Genomic DNA, 18068 nt, shown 5'->3' with positions numbered 1-18068 from the left:
AAATAGCTGCTAAGAGAGAAGAGAAAGAATTCATATGAATAAAACAGTAGGTATCACCCAGAACTTATTGATTGACTTTCTACTTGATTGATCAATAGTAATTCAAGGATGCCTGGCACATCCCTATTTAAGATTGGTAATTCTGCATAAATTGATATGTTAGGTGAAAATCTTGCCCTCTGCTATGCATATAAGATTTCATTCAAGTTAATAAGATTGCTCTGAGGTAACTAGGAGCCAGAATCAACTCCTCCTTTCATGATTAATACTCTAAAATTCATACAGCTTGGAAAGCAGGTCATTTATTTGTGTGAAAAGCTACAAATATTGTATTAAGCATGAATTTCTTCCTGTACCAAAAGGGAAATAATTTCATGCAGGCCTAGGAAACGTAAGCTGTGCTTCACCATTAAGGTCAATGACAGATCTGCATGTGTTTAATGACAGGGCCGTTGAACAGCAGATAACTGTAACATACCTTTATTTTTGTTGTCTTTGGCTGCTTGCTGCTGAAATACATGACTTGTTAGGCCCAGGATGGAGATTGCCTGCAACTGTGTGTAAGGTTCAGCTTCCTGGCAGTTACCTGAGCTGCTTCATTTGTTCTCATGTGCAGAGCTATCATTATAAGCTCCATTGGTCAGGGATAGGTTTTTGTTTTATGTGTGTACCCAGTCAGTTGAGATTTTGGAGAATTTCTAACATAAAAATAAATCACAGTGTTGTTTCAGGGAAAATATTTTTCAAGAAAGCCATTTTTGGTGTGTTTTAGTTTTTTTGGTTTCTTTGGACCATCTGTGTTCTAATGAAATTGTTCAGGCTGATGAAAAGGCTCTAAAATGCAACATATTCTAATGAAAATGGAGATGATTTGAGGGGAAATTCTGTTTTTGAGTGAGAAGGCATTATTCAGAGAAAAATACTTTTATTTTTGGTGGCCCTGCGTTCATTGAAAATCAGTTTTGCTGTAAAATCATGTTTTTTGCACAAAGCAACATTCTTGTGGACAGATCTACAGTGGGCACATGGAGCTAATTATTGCAAAGTTAAAGTAGTTGTTCCCAGTTATGTAATCTGAAGTTGCAGGTATCAGGTGAAACAGCCCTGTGGTGGTGCCAGGTGCCTGCAGTCCTGCGTTTGATGAACCTGGCCCCTGGTGAGCGTGGAGGATGTTCTCAGCTCACTAGTGCAGACCCACATAAGGGCTCTGCTGTCCCACAGATCCTTATGTGACTGGGATGGGACGGTAACAGTGCTGAAACTCCCCAGGGTGTGTGGCGTAAAGACTGCTGGTAATGCTGGTGTTAGAGCACTGATGGCCTAAGGATGCAAGGGAGACAAAGCAAAGGGAGGGGTAGTGTCTTTTATAATATTAGAATTGATAGAGTTGGCAAAGAAGCAGAGAAGCTTTTGGACACACTCATAAGATAGTAAGGGGTTTAAGGAAGGATTAGGTACCTGAAAATTGTCCCCCTCCTTTTTTTTTTTTTTTTTTTTCCCAACTGTAGATGTTTCCTCTCCCTGTACATTACTGTGTCCTCCTTGATGCAGTGTAAAACCTCTGGTGTGCAGCTTTCCTGCCAGCAGTCCTACCGGTGTAGCTCAGCATCAAGTTAACACAACTCCCCTTCCTCTCTGAAGTCGCTGTCTCTGGCAGTGCTTGGAGACCCTCAGGGTAACTTTGGCCTTTTAGATTTGAACTGACCGTGTGTCAGTGCAGAGATGTGTTGCGGGGTGAGTGATGCCTACCTGGATTGTTTGTTATGTCTTTGTTTCTTCTCTCTGAGATGGTGCAGACTCTGCTATTCCAACAGATGCAACTGGAGTCAGTCTGAAATGTGGCTCAAACTTGCAGCACTTTGCAGTGACAAAAGTTCTGGGTTTGGCAATGTCCTCTGGGGCCAGAAGAAGCTGATACCTTGTTTGAATTTGGAGAGTGATACCTGCCACCTTTAGAAGGCTGGAGAAATGTCTTTGGAGATGAACACTCTGTTTTGTCTTTGGAGCTAAAGGCTGGGGGTTTCGCCTCATGAGGACAATACCTGCAAGCTCTGGTTGAAAAAGGCTGGCTATTTGCTTCAGACTCTGCTCCATTTCCACTTTAAATGAGAAGTTCCTTGCACCATTAACCAAAGAGAGACATGCTGAGAGGCAATACGTCAGCATGTTCCAAGGCTTTTAGAGAACATGGACACAGGTGCCTTTTCCACTCCTGTGGGTGCTTAACTGCAGGCTGAAATTCATACGAGGGTTTGGTGTGCCTGCTCCCCAAATACTCACGTAGTGTTATATTCATCCCTGCTATTGTCTCCTACCTGGTCTTTCCTGCTATTTCCCCTCATATCTTGGCAACTTTCTGGGACATTTCATTTGTGTATCAGTTTCCTGGCACCTGGGAGTTGTGCAGCCATCTCTTGACTCCAGATCAAGCTGCCCTGAGGCATGTGATGGTTTCATGGTCAGAAAACTAAGTGCTCTGCTGGTTGTCCTTTTTCCTGAGGATGATGTGGTAAGGTAGGAGTGGGAGGAAAGAGAGAAGCTGGCGTGTTATTCTCCTGAGTGAGATGGGGTCTGTGACTGTCAGCTGTGAGCAGTGGTTGGGATGGTGGCACTCACAGCTTACACGCAAAGCCGTGTGGCAACAGGTGAGGCTTTTATATATCCAGAAGTCCGCATGGAAATTGAGAACATTCAGTCAAAATGCTCCTCTCTCACGCCAATCGTGTCTATTTTTCATCCTCCATAGTACTTTGGCACATAGACAAGTTTTCCTTACTTGAAAAGGGTTGTATAGAAAGGCTGTGTCTCAGTGTTTTCTGCAGTATAAGTGAGAACAAGCTAACCCAGAATTTCCCTAGCTAATGTGGTATGATACAGCTAAGTGTGACTCCCATAATACGGATCTGAATAATTCCTCTGGCTCCGAGGACGAGGCATTTCTGCCAAAAGCTATTGAACCAATTCAGTCTTCTTTTGCATCAGAAAGTCTCCTTAGAACATATGCACATGTCAGCATTCACCCACAACCATTGATAGTGTCTTACAGCACCTATGGATAATACTGCCTTTTTTGGATGCCTGGTGTCTCATCATCAGAGAGTACCCAGAAAATCTCAACTGAAGTGATTTAATGGAGAAAGTGGTGCTTGTGTCCTTTTTGTTAATCTGAATCAAATTCCATTTTTATCTAAGTGAATATTCTTATAAGAAATGATTTTTTATCAGCCTCAAAAAAAGCAAAATATTCCTTGTATTTAGACAGCTTTAGAATTGGCAGTGGAGTGTGTGGTAGGAGAACATTTCTCTTTAGGATTTTGTAGAGAAAAAGAAGTTCCTAATCATTCTACAAGCTAAACATGTCAAAACTTAGCTCAGAGAAATGGGTTTCTTACTATTATTACTTTAACTGGTGTTCAGGAAATTTATAAACTCTTATATTTAGGAGGACATGAGTGCATGTTTCAGATTTACTATGTATTTAAGGGGGTGCTAAATGAGTTTACTTTGCTGAATCGAAGGCAGTTATCAGGTGAGCAGACTTCACCAGTGGCCACAGGCACAGCAGACATTGCACCAACTCATAGAGATACCTGACCTCAGTTCTCAAGCTGTCAACTTAATCACTTAAATAAGCAGGTTTTTTTCCAGGAATAAAGAAGAAAGATATATTTTTAATGTGAAATCCCACAGCAGTGAAACAAGGTATGGGGAGGGTGGGAGGGAGAAGAGAAATTAAACTTTGATTTCCCAGTCTAGAGCTTTCTCTTTATTTTCATTGAAGTGAAATACACCGTGCTCAAATATATATTTCTTTCCTCCGTTTTTTTAACTGGGAGCCAAAGGTCCTAACAGAAATCAATCCCTGCAATTTATTTTTAACTTCACCCTGCTTAGCTGCGATTGATTTTTATCTTTGCGATCGATGGTAGAGAAAACGGCTTGGCGGGACAATGGAGCTCCCTCCAACTTGGAGGGTCTGGTCCTTGAGTCTTTTATTGAAGAAATCATTAAAAGCTTATTATGAAACTAATAAGATGAAGACGTTTAAATGATGAACATGATTACACCTGTTTTACTGGTGAATAATGTTTGCTACAGCTGATCTTCTCTTGCCCCTATTTAAAATGCTAGATGGCACTCCAGTGAGGGGAAATTAATCCATACAGATGAAAGAAAATGCATCCCAGGTGCTAGTTAAAAGCTCTTCTTAAAGCAAGACAGGCAGTAAGTAGTTAGCTCCTTTCCTATTCACTGCTGGGTGCTTTTCATCTGTTCCTAGCACTTTTTCATCTTTGCTGTGCCAAATGTTGTCAGATGTGGAACTGGAAGCTAAACATCTGTTGATAAAAATTGATTAACGTTTTCCTTTTTGTTATTTATTTATTTACATTTTGTTCCTAGGGCTTTTTGTGCTACACTTTATTTTTTTTATCTTTCTCTCTCCCCTCCCCTCATGTTGTCTGGTGTATGAGCTGTATCTGAAGGTGTAAAGGATCACCTTGGCAGGCTCATACGTTTCCTCTGAAGAAAATTTAATTTGTGCAATTATGTACCTCTCTTAAGTTGGTTTTTGTGTGGATAGTGCACATTGGCAGCTGTACCATAGCTTGTGTTTTGGTGTAGCTGTCCACATTTGCTGCAGGAGTTGCTGTTAAAGCCAAGTCAGTATATTCTCTCAGGATCACCTGTCCCTTAGCTGGGCTGTCATAGCTGTGAGGGGAGAGGAAAGGGAATTGGAGACTGGTAAAATAAATGCTGCTAAATGATGCTTAGTCTTAGGAAGGTTCATTGGTAGGTCTGTCCCTCTGAAATGCGGTGTGCTTTCAGACCTGATTAATTTATGAGGCCACTTGAGGATGTGTTAATCTGCATCTATTTCTGCAGTGCAGAAAGAGGCATATCTGCTCACCCCCAGGTAATTGTGTGCTGCCCTGAGGACCGTGCAGAAGTGTGATAGTGGTGAAAGCCACGGGGAAGTGATTAGGGCTACATTGCAGCTATCATGAAGTGATTCATTCTGGGGCCATGGAGGACTTCAGGACCTAGGACTATGTAAAAGATGGTTTGTCCTGGCTGTAGTGCAAAACATTGCACTAGACTGATGCAGACGTAGTCTCCTCAGCCCAGCTGATCATGTCTGCTGAGTGTCTTGTGAGTTAGACTTAGGCTTGAGCAGCAGAAGAGGGATGGGGCACAACTTTTCGGGCATCACCCTGGCAGACCTGTGCGATGCCCGGAGGGTAACCGGCTCTGAAGTGCAGAGAAATCCTGCACTAGAGGTGTGTGCACAGCCTGCCTAACGTGGCATTGCTCCACAGTGCTTTAATGCACAATTTGATTTAGGAAATTTTATGCTCATGAGAAGGATGGCGGATAACTGTGGCTTAAGCAGTGAGCAAGGATTCCCGGACACCTGTTGGGTTCCAGGAGGCCATTGCAATACTAATGCTAATGTTTCTCATCTTTTGACTTCTATCAACCCCTTTGCTATTACTAGGAAGGGAATAACTGTACAAGTGAAGGAAATAATCTCAGCAAAAGATGAGGGAGGGAGGATTATTTACTGTAAATAATGTCCAATGATTAACTGTCAACTAGGAAATTTAAAATTTGTTTCTGTAATGGACTAAGTACTCCTTGACTTAGGCTTGAAGCAGGATGTGCATTGAAAGGAAATAGACATTACAAACCCTTAAATAAATCTGATCACTATAGATTGAGCCATGGAGCTATTATCATTTCTCTTTTGCTTAGAACATATCAAGAACATAAAAAGTAGATGACCTGTTTGAATAACTGTGCAAGTGATCATCGTTGTTGTGGAAAATAGCCCAGGCAGATAAACTGCATAGAAAAATAGCCCTCTGATCTCTCAGCCATTAACCTAGGAAGTGTCCACTAGGCAAAGACTGCCACTGTTTTTCCAACAAGGCTCTATTTGATGACTCTAATTGATGATGTTTCCTTGTCAGCAGTAGTGCCTGTTCTTTTAGCCTTTCTGTGAGTCCCTTGAGCAGGAAGCAGGAGGGGTCTTGTTCAGCCCAAGGTTATTGGAAAGATTTAATACTTGTGTGTTGGCATTATAGCAATGCCTGGCTTATGGCTGGAAACTACAGGTCTCCCAGCATTAGCTGGTCAGAGGGATGAGAATAACCCATGGCACATTATGATCTGAAGTTCCTGAGGTTGTTTTGGTATCTTGGGCTATTGTGGAACGTTGTGTTCTGAGGCCTAAAATGTATGTCTTCTGCCTAGCCAAAAGAAGGATAAAATCCTTGAAGAATCATATTAAATCATTAACCTGAGAAGTGGCTTAAGTGTTTCTAGGTACATCACAGGGATTGTAGAAATGAATGGATTACACACCACTTTTTCCACGATTCTCTGCACCCTTGAGAACATCTTTCTATTATCTTCTATGTTTGCTGAACTCTGCCCCTTTGCAAGTTATGATGTGTGGTGGGCCAGCACAATGACAATTGAGGGCAAAGAGAAACTTCTGAAGTTTCTCAAGGGCCAACTGATGTAACTGAGACCAAACTTCCCTCTTGTAACAAAATGTGAATATGTTAAAGATGACGAATAGGTCGTATGAGGAGGGGGGAAGAAAGAACACAAGTTAGGAGAGAGAGATATGTTTAACAACAAACACGTTTGTCCAAAGGAATCATTTCCACTGGCCAGCAGCCCAGTTAAGCACATAAAATAGAAATCCAGAAAAACGGATTAACGAACCACTCATTAGTAACGAAAGAGGAAAAGACAAACCCAGCTAATTCTGTACTGAGCATGACAGATGAGCTCACAGCAAATAATTGGGTGACATTCATCAAATGGGAACTAAAAAGAGTCATTAGAGGGGAAAATGCTATCATAATGTCTGGAATTTACAATGTTGGAAAATTTGCTCATTCTCCAAAAGGAAAAGGAAAAGTTCATCAAAATAAATTAAGCTGCATCTTCCAAAATTCAGTCTTTAGCACAGTACTTGCCAAAGTTGTATTGAAGGCTTGATCATTTTCTGGAACTGCTATAAGCATGAATCTAAATCATGCAAAGATGAGGTCCTGGCTGAGATGAGCTTCACGCAACCCCTGCCAACAGAATGTGGGTGGATTCACGTAACCAGCTCAGAAAGATGACAGACCACAAAGGTTCCTGTATCTAGACGTTTGTCAAAGCAACTTAGTGCCATATAGAGGATTGGAAGAGAGTTTAGCTAATGCCTGGTGACCCTGAACAGTGTTCAAACCCTACCTTGCTGCCTCTTTAATTAAAAAAAAAAATTGTAGAGCCTCATGTCTTATGACTAGGTAACATCTTTTGGCAGTGTCAGGCTTGATGTAGATCCCGCCTTGGCACAGAACAGGGATTTGATCACCTCTTGAAATTTCTTCCACGCCATTTTCATGTGATTAACTTGGAGATTGTTGACTCTTCTCAGTGTTAATTAAACATCACAGCATCCCTGAGGAGGAAGTAAATATTCATATCTGAATCTGAAAGGAGAGTCAATGACCATATCTCAGCCCTTCAGAAGAGGTGGATGTTGAACCCAGAGTCCTTACAAAGTAGTCATTGAAAGTAGTTATTCCTATCAATACAAATAATGAGCCAGCATTTAAATCATGAGCTGGCATGAAATTATTCTGTATGGCAGAGTTACATGAAAGGACAGAAATATCACCAAAAAATAGGGGATATTTGAATATACCCTGCACTGTTTAGATGGTATGACCTAGAAGTAGGGTTCCTTTGGACAAAGTTTGCAAGGCTAATAACGTGCAATTGTACAATTACTGCAAACATGAAATTTTGCTTTTGAGCTAGACTGAGTGTGGATTATCTGCTTAGTCCCTTCTGTTCTTTGAAAACCTGATTTTGGTGTGGTAATGCTAGATGGCAGATATCCTTGTGAAATAAGGCTCACAGCATTTGCAACAGCACAGCTGAAGAGCAGAGCCCACAGGTGCTACTGTGGCAGTCCTCAGTGTGCTTAACATGGAGTGAGGGCCGGGTGACCCCTCTTCTCTCTTTGTTGATGCCATCAGCCTGTTCTGATATCCCAGGCAAATTGCTTTGATTTCCATGCCTGTGTTTCCCCTTGACATTAGCTCTGTGCTGTCTCTAAAGAGCTTCATCTCAGTATGGAATGTGCCATTTTTACCCCCTCCTTATACAGTGTTTGGGATTTATTTTTTTATCTTTTTGGGGAAGCGCTAGATGCAGCTGTGATCACACTAGAAATAAAAATGGCAAGTAGGGAGAAAGAAAGGTCTGAATGCAGAAGCCAGTCCTATTTCCAGACCTTTCTGTCTTTCTTTCCAGTTCTTCAAGCTGCCAATGGAAAAAGCCTTATCTTGAATTGATTGGATATCAAATTTCATGACTAGTAATATTATGTCCTTCAAGTGACAGCTTCTGTAGAGAAGAATGCCACTATCTAGAGGTGATATCATTACTGAGTGCGTAATTGATGCCATAACTATATTCCATGTAAGCTCACTCTGAAATACCACTGTCAGAGAAAGGGAAATATATCTAGGAGACAATCCAGGATCTTTCTGTTCACTTTACTGGAAATGTGAGAAGCTGGCAAATGACAATTCATATAATAGAGAAGTGCTTTGTGTTTTGTTTTATCTCAAAACCTACAAACTTACCAAAACAGCAGAAAACAGGAAATTCACTGTTGTAAGCCTTTTAGCCAAGCCTAAAATGATGCCAAAAAGAACACCCACTGAAAGAGTAAGGCACTAGTGACAGGTTTAAAATCCCATATCTTATAAATTATCGGTGATAGAAATAAGTGTTGAAAATCACTGGAAAGCTGAAAATCTCAGCTTCTCAATGGTGTGCGGCATTTAAACATAGCCTTGACAGCTAATGTTCAGGCAGACCATACAACCTCGTGATTTGGATGTCTATCATTTGCCCATACACCCTAATTCAGAGATAATGTGATTTCAAAGCGATGACTCTTTTGGAGACCTAGAGCATCTAAGAGCTTATCTTCAACTTTCCAAGGGTGTATTCATTGCTCTTCCTGTTCACATTGGATGTTGCTAGTTGGATCTCTTCTGTTAGTAAAAACTTGCTGGAAGACAATCCTGGCCTGAGAATTTTACAGTGAAAACAGAAAAGGTTGAGAAGCAGCAGAGAAAAGAGGTATTCTCTCCTTTCAGAAGAGGAACAAAAGCACAGAGAATTCAACTGACTTGCTCAAGATAGTTTGCGCTGCAACCATGGGCTGAACCCAAGCGCTTCTTTCTCCCACTTGAGACCTTAAACCTTAGACCTGCTTCTCCCTTTTTCCTGACATATCTGATTTTAAAGTCATGTTGGAATCAAAGTATGTTGGAGAGACAAGTTGGAAAGTACAGTAGCAAAGTTTATGTAAATAAAGCCCCATCCCTCTCCCAGTCCTGGGGTTTCTGTGATGGAGTTACGCAGATGCTTTCAGAGACATCTGTTTGGGTCACAGAGAACACTGAAAGGATTGCTGTCAAATCCTCTTAGAGATGTCAGCATAGGTGCCTCAGAAGGGTCATCACTCACTCTTTTTGGTGTTTTGCAGGTGACAGCTGGTGGAAGAGCAAATTACTACGTGTCATACAGACGAGAGCCTTTTGCCCAGATTAAATTGCCCAAATACTCCCTTCCTAAGGTGAGTGCACCGTGTTTGAACAGAGGCACGCAGCATGTTGGACAGCACTGCCTGTCCAACAGTGCAGTGCCTCAGTGGGGTTCGTCTCTGGGAAGCTCCGTTCTTTGTGCTACCTGAATACTCCTTTTTAAATATGGGGCTGGTATTTTTAAATCTCCCTTCCTTTGATCAGTGAGACCTTCAGAAAGAGCAGTTCCTTTATTTGCCTGCAATCCTTGAAAATGAGTTGGGACTGAACAGATGCCTCCGCAAATAGAGCTAACGTGTTCTCAAGTGGTTTCCCGTGAACACGTCGTTCTCAGTCCTGCTGTGTTCTCTGGCAATGACTTGCTGGTGAGCCTGGCCATCACACTGGGGTCCAGGAAGAAGCCTTGGGATGCTGAGCACTGCTGCAGTCTCCAACCAGTGAAAGAAGCAGAAACTGTAAAGCTAGTGCTCCCATGTGTAGAAACTTAGTGACTACTGGAGGACTCTACCCTACAGGGTTGTGAATCTTGCAGGAGTGATAAAATTGACTTTCAAATTTATAAATAAAAAATGCAGCTGAATGAAATTCCTTCAAGCTACCAAAAATGAGGAAGGCAAAAACCCTTCACCCAGCTGGTGACCATAAAAAAAAAAAAAAAAAGAAATGCAGAAAAGTCACAATAGTGGGAATTTATTGGCTTGCTTTAACAGAAAATTATTTAAGATCACCTATAATTCATGCTTCATTGCCATCCTTTCATAAGTCATGGTAATTACTACATGTCCCAAAGGGCAAAGAAATATAGAGATCCTTAGTAATAGGCCTTTTTTGTCTTCTCTTAACAGGACATGCATATTATCAGCACAGATGAGAATCAGGTGTTTGCAGCTGTTCAGGAGTGGAACCAGAATGATACCTACAACCTGTACATCTCTGACACCCGAGGAGTGTACTTCACCCTGGCCTTGGAGAATGTGAAAAGCAGTAGAGGACTAGAGGGAAATATCATCATTGACCTTTATGAGGTATGTAGTAAAGGTCAGCATACAAGAACAGCAACTGCTTGGTAGTTCAGACAAGTGTAAATCTCTCTCCTCCTTCCAGAATCTTCATTTTTTGGGGGTCATGCCAGACAAAGCTATGATCTCCAGAGATGCAGTTATGCAGGCACCAAAATGGCACTGCTCCCTGAGGCATCCAGGGATTTGATTTTATAAATCCAATTTAAATTTTATAAATCCAATTTTAAATCCAATTTATTGGATTTGACTCTGAGCCAGTTCATGTGGGGATAGATGCATATAGATGCACTGCCTTCTGCAGTGCAGTTCTGATTGATGTGACAACCTGTTGCTTTCGAGTCAGTTCCTGGTGAGGCTATATGACATCTCAGACCCCTATGATGTTTTATTACCTGTTGTTTTCTTCAGAGTTTTTGTTCCCTACACCTTTCGTCAACACTTAACCTTAGTGCCAGAAGAGCAAAAAACTCCAATAGATCAGAGTGATAGAATTTTTGCAACTGCTCTACTTGGGTCTAAAAGGTGACATGAGACCAACAGTTACACAAATAATCCCATGAAAGAGATATCATGAACTCCGAAAAGGGAAAACCTTTCATGCTAATGTGGATGCCTAGGGAAGGTCTGAAATACTGGTTTCTCCTCTTAGACAGCTAGAAATACTTGCTCACAGGCATTGTAGACATTAAAGACAGTGAATTTGGATTCTACCTTTGTGATCATTGAGCAGTTTATGAACTATTTAGCAAAAGTTTATAGGTGCCATTTGCCTAGAGGTAATAGTGGGATAACTTCTATCTCGAATCATCTTCTGTTCTCATTCTCCTGCCAGACTACTAACTCTCCTAAAACAGCCTTGCCTTGCTGTGAATAGTTTGCAGCTGTTTTTTTCCTTAATAAAAATGCTCAGATTGGCACATGAAAGTAAACAAACTTAAACAACTTTCCATCTGCCTGGATTCTGACACCTAATATGGGTGTCCAAGTTATTTGTTCTGAATCAAAATAGACTAGGAGTTTATGCTGATCTTGTCAGGGAGATGATTGTTAGCCCTTCTTTAAGGGAACTCCTATCTGTTGTATAGAGAAATGGAGTAGACTTTGCAATGCAGACTTACTCCATTAATTTGTACGTCTCTAAGCCTCTGGAGAAGTGAATGGTTTTGGTGCTCCAAGATGGAGCCTTGGTGCTCAAGGCCAGCAGGTCATCCTGGTCATTTAAGGCGAGGAGAGAAAACCCATCGCATAATTCAAAATTAAGAACAGGCTTTATATTTTATTTTTTCCTAATTAAATATATTTTCCTGCCTCTGAAAAAAACATCTATATTGCAGTGAACAGCTGAAATAAACTTGCATCATCTCCCATTGCTGGGCAGTCTGTAGTCTCCAGCTGTGTATTGTAAACTCTTCACCATTAAACCAATAGAGATTTTCACAGGGTCATTTAAAGGGTAGTGTTGCACAAGGGAGTTTAAAACAGAAGCATTTGCATCATAATCCTGCTGTTTCCAGGAAGTTCCAGGTTTGCAGCAAGTTGTTTCTTCCAGTCTCAATTTCACAGCTATGCAGCAGAGAGCTGACTCAATGCTAGATCTACTTGGGGACATTTTGACAGGACCATATTCTGTTGGAACGGATTCTGCTGACAAAGATCAAAACATTTGGAACAACTGGGTTGATTTTTGACAGAATTTGGGAGTGGAAGGAAAGTGAAGAAATCAAATTCACAAAAAAAAAATCCATGTTTAAGCATATTCAGAATGAAATATTTCCTTTTTGTGTGTGCCTGTGTGTGTGTGTAAATGAAAGACCATAAAAACCTTTCTGTTTTATTTTTTTCCTAAAGTTCTGCCTCTTTCTTGGTGCCCAGCTGGTGCTGCAGCTGGGAACGTGTTGCCTGACAGGAACTCAGAGACCAGCTCTATGGATGTACCCAACTGGCCAGCCTGTTTGCCTCCCCTCAGGAGTCCTCCCTTCCTTTCCTTTGCCACTTGACCCAACTGTACCAACTGCTTCTGGTGTGGCTTACTGTCTCCCATGTTACAGAAATGTGGAAAGGGAATGGGAAAGATCTCATTCCCAGGCCCACAGAGCCGCTGAGTGCCATGCTGTGGGTGTTCAAGCCCATTGTAAGCCTGGCCACAAACACTCAGGGAAACCTAGGAGACCTGGGCTCTTGGCTAGGGATTTGCACTGTGAAAATACTTATCTTTGCCTTCTGGAGAGAGAGACAAGCTACAAGAGGCCCTGCCAGCTGTGCAGGCAACATCTGGATGTAATTGTAACTGCCATTCCCAGTCTTCTACGGCTGGATTGAGATTAATTTTTTGCTTTTTCATTGAGCTTCCACTCCTGAGACTCCTCGGAATGGTATTTCTGGCCTGTTCTCCCGATGTGTTTTTTAATCTGTCTCCATTTTTCCTAGGTAGCAGGGATCAAAGGCATATTCCTGGCTAACAGGAAGGTAGATGACCAAATCAAGACTTTTATTACTTACAACAAAGGCAGAGACTGGCGTTTGCTGCAGGTACCAGACACCAATCTAAGAGGAGAACCTGTAGTTTGCCAGCTGGTGAGTGGAAAAAACCTTCCAAAGCACTCCTCCATAGTTTCTTGTATTAATCATTGGGCTAGCAAAACTGGAAATGAAACTGCAGAGGAGGAGGAATTCATGCCAATAAAAGAACTTCAGGGTTAGTTGGTCCAAAATAAGGCACAGTTTATGGATGAGAATCTATGGTTGGGCTCACTGCAATAATTGAACTAGCGAACATGTTTTGGTTGTTTTTTTGGTGGGTTGTTTCTTTTTCTTTAAAGCCTGTTTTTCTTTTAAGCCTGTGTTTCAAAGGAATGATGTTGCTGTGGAATTCCATTGGTTCACTGCTTTTTCTGTTTTTTTTTTTCCTAACCTACTTGGTGAGTTTAGTGGGTTTCTGTTTCTGAAGCTTCATGGCTTGTAGGACAAAAGAGAAAATTCTGACCATTTTACTTGATGTTTTTATGGACCTTAAGTCAAAATAGGAAGATTTCTAGGAGAAAATGGCTCTAGATTGGATTGTTACTAAAAATAAATGTAGGCATCTCCCTTGCAATGCAGCATTCCTGCTTGTCTTTCAGTTACTTTTATGCTGCTTATTCAAAAAATGAACATGTGCTGCTATTTATAACAAAGCTAAGAGCAGAGGGGTCATTTTCAGAAGGATCTGAGCATCTGTCAGCAGTCACCAAGGGTTCCTCTGATATTTGACTTGTTTCATATTAAAGCTTCTGCCTTTTGTTTGTTTCCTGTCAACAGCCCTTTTGTTCCTTGCACTTACATCTGCAACTCTCAGAGAATCCATACACTTCAGGAAGCATTTCCAGCAAGCAGACAGCTCCCGGGCTACTGGTGGCAACAGGTAAGAACATAAACAGTGCTTCTTACCACTCACCCAGGCTGCACTGGGAGCCTGAAAGTGTAGATGAGATGTTCTTCATCTGCTGATTTACATTAGCTCCCATTTGCCATTGTTTGTGAGAAGCAATGTGACCCATTTTTAGAATAAGATGATACCTGTCTGTTACTTGTTACACTGCAATAACTTGTATGCGAGTCTAAGTCCACAGCTGCATAGGAATGTTAGTGACTGGGATTATTAAATCCTCTTATGGGCATCATCTTAAGCACTCACGTAAGTCTACCCATTTGCTACAGTTGCCATCAATAAGAAGTGGACTTGCAACGATGGGTGCCCTTCCAGAAAGTGTCAGTACTTCTGAGGATTAAGCAGGGAGTTGTCACAAATGCCTTCTGGTCAAGCGGAGTCTTTATGAATTCTTGTCTTGTGCATGGCACCTTCTTTCTACACCGTGTTGCTCCAAGGCTGGCAATACTTCCTCAGCATTATGTGGGTCACTGTTGCTGTGAGTTATTCTGGGAAATGGTGTTTTGGCAGGTTGAGATGTTTTAATGACAGCCTGCTACAGTGCTGCATAGTGGCAGTGGCTGACCCACTGTAATTAATCTGACAAGCATCACAGGCCCTTTTTGTTCCCTTTTGCTTGCTTATAGCATGTAGCCTAATGGGGATGGACAGAGCTACCCAGCTACACTCAGAGCTCCCACAGTGCTTAGGACCATGGATTTGCTGGGATAATAAAGTGTTTACTGAATGGTTGGTGCTGTGGAAAGCTGGCATTTAGAGTACGTTTGCTGCCCTGCTTTTTCATAGGGAGGCTCTCGCATTAGTGCACTCTGCAGAGGGACACGTACATCACTCGAGTCTTACTTGTCTGTGTAGTAGAGTTAGGACTTACTGAGATAACTGAATAAAAGCCCAAAGTGTGTTACAAAATATGTTCAAGAGTTTGAGTGTTCTTTCCAAGACTTAGTTTGTCTCTAATTCTCTCTGGCTGGTTTTCTTCTTTGTCCTGTTCACTCTAGCAGTGGCTTGCACTTGTATCATGCTGTCATGTTGCCTGTATAAATATAGGCTGTTTCTTCCAGCCATTTCCATTCTTACGTTTCTCTGTGCTTGCAGTATGCTTGCTAGAGTAAACCAGAATCTGAGAAACAGGTTCCTGTCATTTATAGCTGACCAGGGAAAAAGTGTGATTTCCAGTTTGCTAATCAAGGCCAAACAAGATGAGATGCTTTGGTTTAAACCTCCAGATCTTCTCATGCCTAGCCAAGTGGAGTCAACACTCCTGACAGGTTACACTTGCCAGATAGATGCATAGGAGCAAGCCAAGCTCATGATGTTGTGATTGTCAGAGACATTTGTTCTTTAACCTTTAGAATCTAACCATTTTATTTCCTTTCTTTGCCACAATTTGTGAATCCCTGGTTGTAAAACTGGTCGTCATTTCAATATATAGAGAACAGTGGCACACAATGCATCTTCACTTAAGTCAACATCTAATTCTTTAGGACTTCCATACATGATACAAGCTAGACAGACCTTTGGAGTGACACAGCAGATCCATTCTCATGAACCTGTAGGGCCTGAATGTTCCTGTAGGCTGCTGTTTTATAAAATTACCCACTGCAGGATTTTCTTATACATTCATCTAAAGCAGCGAGTCACTCTTAATTGGTATCAAGGGAAGATTAGGTAGCTGGTCTGTGTGATGTATCCTTTATCCTGAGCACTGATGGAAAAGCCTTTTCTGAATTGTCCTGCAATCCTGACCTAGAGGTTTTATTTTAGAAACTGTTGTCACAACAGCGTGACTAGTCGGATTCCATGATGCTGACAGGAATGCATCAACCTGTATCTGCATTTTAATTTCCCATTTTCCAGCATTAAATGTCAGAAATCAACTAACATTCTCATTAGTGTGTTTCTGTTGTGCTCCTGCTGATGCTACAGATGTGTAAGACTGAATTCTCCCAGTCTTTGCAATTTTTAAAGAAGAAATAGTACTTCTCTCTTCCACAGAAATTACACCTGCTTTGAAAACAATCTCACTTAGAAGGTATGAGAATGGCAAGCTGCTGACCTCAGTGCAGTGCTGGGAATGAGCTAAAAGTTCTATTCAGAGTATATACGACTTTCACTTAACTTGACCTCACTATTGCAACTGTTGTTCCAAGGAATGGCAATTTAATCCAAGTTTGGTAATTTACTCTGCATAATGCCAGGAACTGAGTCTCTCTCAGCCATCTGAGAAAAGGGATTCTGGGGATGGGAACCCCTAATTTCAAGTTCTGAGGTGGTGTCCCCAAGTAGTATTGTACTGTGCTCTCTATATGTGCAGTAGAGGTTGATGTCAGATCTTTCTTGAGTGCTGCTCGTTCTCTAAGATGTGATGAATGCAGAGTTGCTGACCCTACAGGACCATCAACAGAACAGTCTCCATCAGAATGGAAATGACAAGATTAAAGTTAAGAACCCTACAGAGTAAGCTAGTAAGCTTGGACTCCAGTTTGGGCTAACTTCAGGTCAAGGAAAACAATCAACAGTGTTTAAAATGCAGCTCAGCCTGGTCTCTGTCTCTCTGCTGTGAAGTCATTTGGTGCAGCTTAATTCTCTGCGCTCTTTTGCCTCCAGGTGAGACACCTAAACAAACAAGGTTCCTTTTAACAGGAGCTCGTATTTAATTACATTACAATTCTCATTAATAGGTCTTCACTGCAAACCATTCATAGTCTTGGGAAGAAACATATTTTGATTGACTGCAGGTTCTGAGATCAGTTATATTTTACACTGAATATTTTGACAGAATCCTGAGTTGACTTCCTAGCCCCATCAAAATCAGGGGCTTCCGTGGGGCTAGGATTTCACCTTTAAATTCAGCTGAAGTGAAAGCAGTATGAATAACCGATGTGGATCAGATCAGCTTTCCTACAGGTGTTCTCCTCTCTGCTGGAGAAGTAAGCTGATAATACCATTTTTCCTCTGGTGTTAGTTTTCAAACTGATACTAGTTTCACATTTGCACAGGTCTTGTAAATGGTGTTCAAGAGCTTTCAGATCAGAATAAAATTAAGAACAGCAAAGTAGTGCTGGCCAAGTCAAGTACTTTTGGTGTCCTGAAAAGATGTAGTTCTGTGTCCTTCCACACGGTAATTTCTGATACTTCCTTGTGTTGCAGGCAACATTGGTTCTGAGCTTTCCTACACTGACATTGGTGTATTCATCTCTTCTGATGGTGGAAATTCCTGGAGACAGGTATGTTTTGCAGAGGGAAGGAAAGCATGGAACCTTTTGCTAGTCATCTTCTGAGTCTTCCGTTTCCACTGGTGTGGAGCACTCATGCAGTCCCTGCTTGGTTTGCAGATCTTCGAGGAGGAATACAACGTGTGGTTTCTGGACTGGGGAGGGGCACTCGTGGCCATGAAACACACGTCGATGCCTGTTCGGCACTTGTGGTAAGGTGACTCGTTACTTTGAGAAGTTTTCTGATGTGGTAAGTTGGCAGTGGTGATGACATCTCTTGCATCTCCTGCTAGCCTCTTCTTGTTTCTACAAAATGAGCAAATGAAATAATTTTTATCTGTCTCCTACCAGCTTTTTTTTTTTGTAATTCATTAAATGATAATTGCACCTATCAATATGATTTTATAATAAAATGTATATTATTAATTATGATTATAGTTGACACAGGATTATAATTAACATATTACAATTGTTTGTATAAATATACATTGATTGCATTTATTGTATAAATATAATGGCGATATATGTATTCACACACCTTTATGAATTGCTCTTTGCTCTAATAATGTACTAGGAGACCTCAGGCAAATTTTGTTTCTGCTAACAGATATATATATACACCCAATAAGAAGTAACCCTTTGTGCTCCAGGTATTTCTGTGAGGATGTGTCACCTTGTTTTTGCCTTTTCATTTGCTCGGTTTAGAAAGACAGAGAAAGGGAGAGGCAGTATGTGTTGATAAGAACAGTAGAGATGATTGCTCGGGTCA

At 41.3% G+C, this 18068-nt stretch overlaps 1 protein-coding gene across 1 annotated transcript in view; it reads left to right on the top strand.

Annotated features, from left to right (window-relative positions):
* Nucleotides 1-18068, top strand: part of SORCS3 (sortilin related VPS10 domain containing receptor 3) — a 261932-nt gene that overhangs the window by 194809 nt on the left and 49055 nt on the right. Inside the window, exons 8-13 of the mRNA XM_088528640.1 lie at nt 9578-9667; nt 10481-10660; nt 13085-13231; nt 13955-14057; nt 17235-17311; nt 17420-17511. Of these exons, the coding sequence (XP_088384766.1) occupies nt 9578-9667; nt 10481-10660; nt 13085-13231; nt 13955-14057; nt 17235-17311; nt 17420-17511 (689 nt within the window). The remainder of the gene's footprint in view (nt 1-9577; nt 9668-10480; nt 10661-13084; nt 13232-13954; nt 14058-17234; nt 17312-17419; nt 17512-18068) is intronic.

This window comes from Tinamus guttatus, unplaced genomic scaffold, assembly GCF_059628265.1.
Source record: "Tinamus guttatus ecotype Peru unplaced genomic scaffold, ASM5962826v1 Tinamus_guttatus_pri_ptg000314l, whole genome shotgun sequence".
Lineage (NCBI taxonomy): Eukaryota > Metazoa > Chordata > Aves > Tinamiformes > Tinamidae > Tinamus > Tinamus guttatus.
The sequence above is the reverse complement of the archived record's forward strand: the minus strand, read 5'-3'. Positions and strand labels throughout refer to the sequence as shown.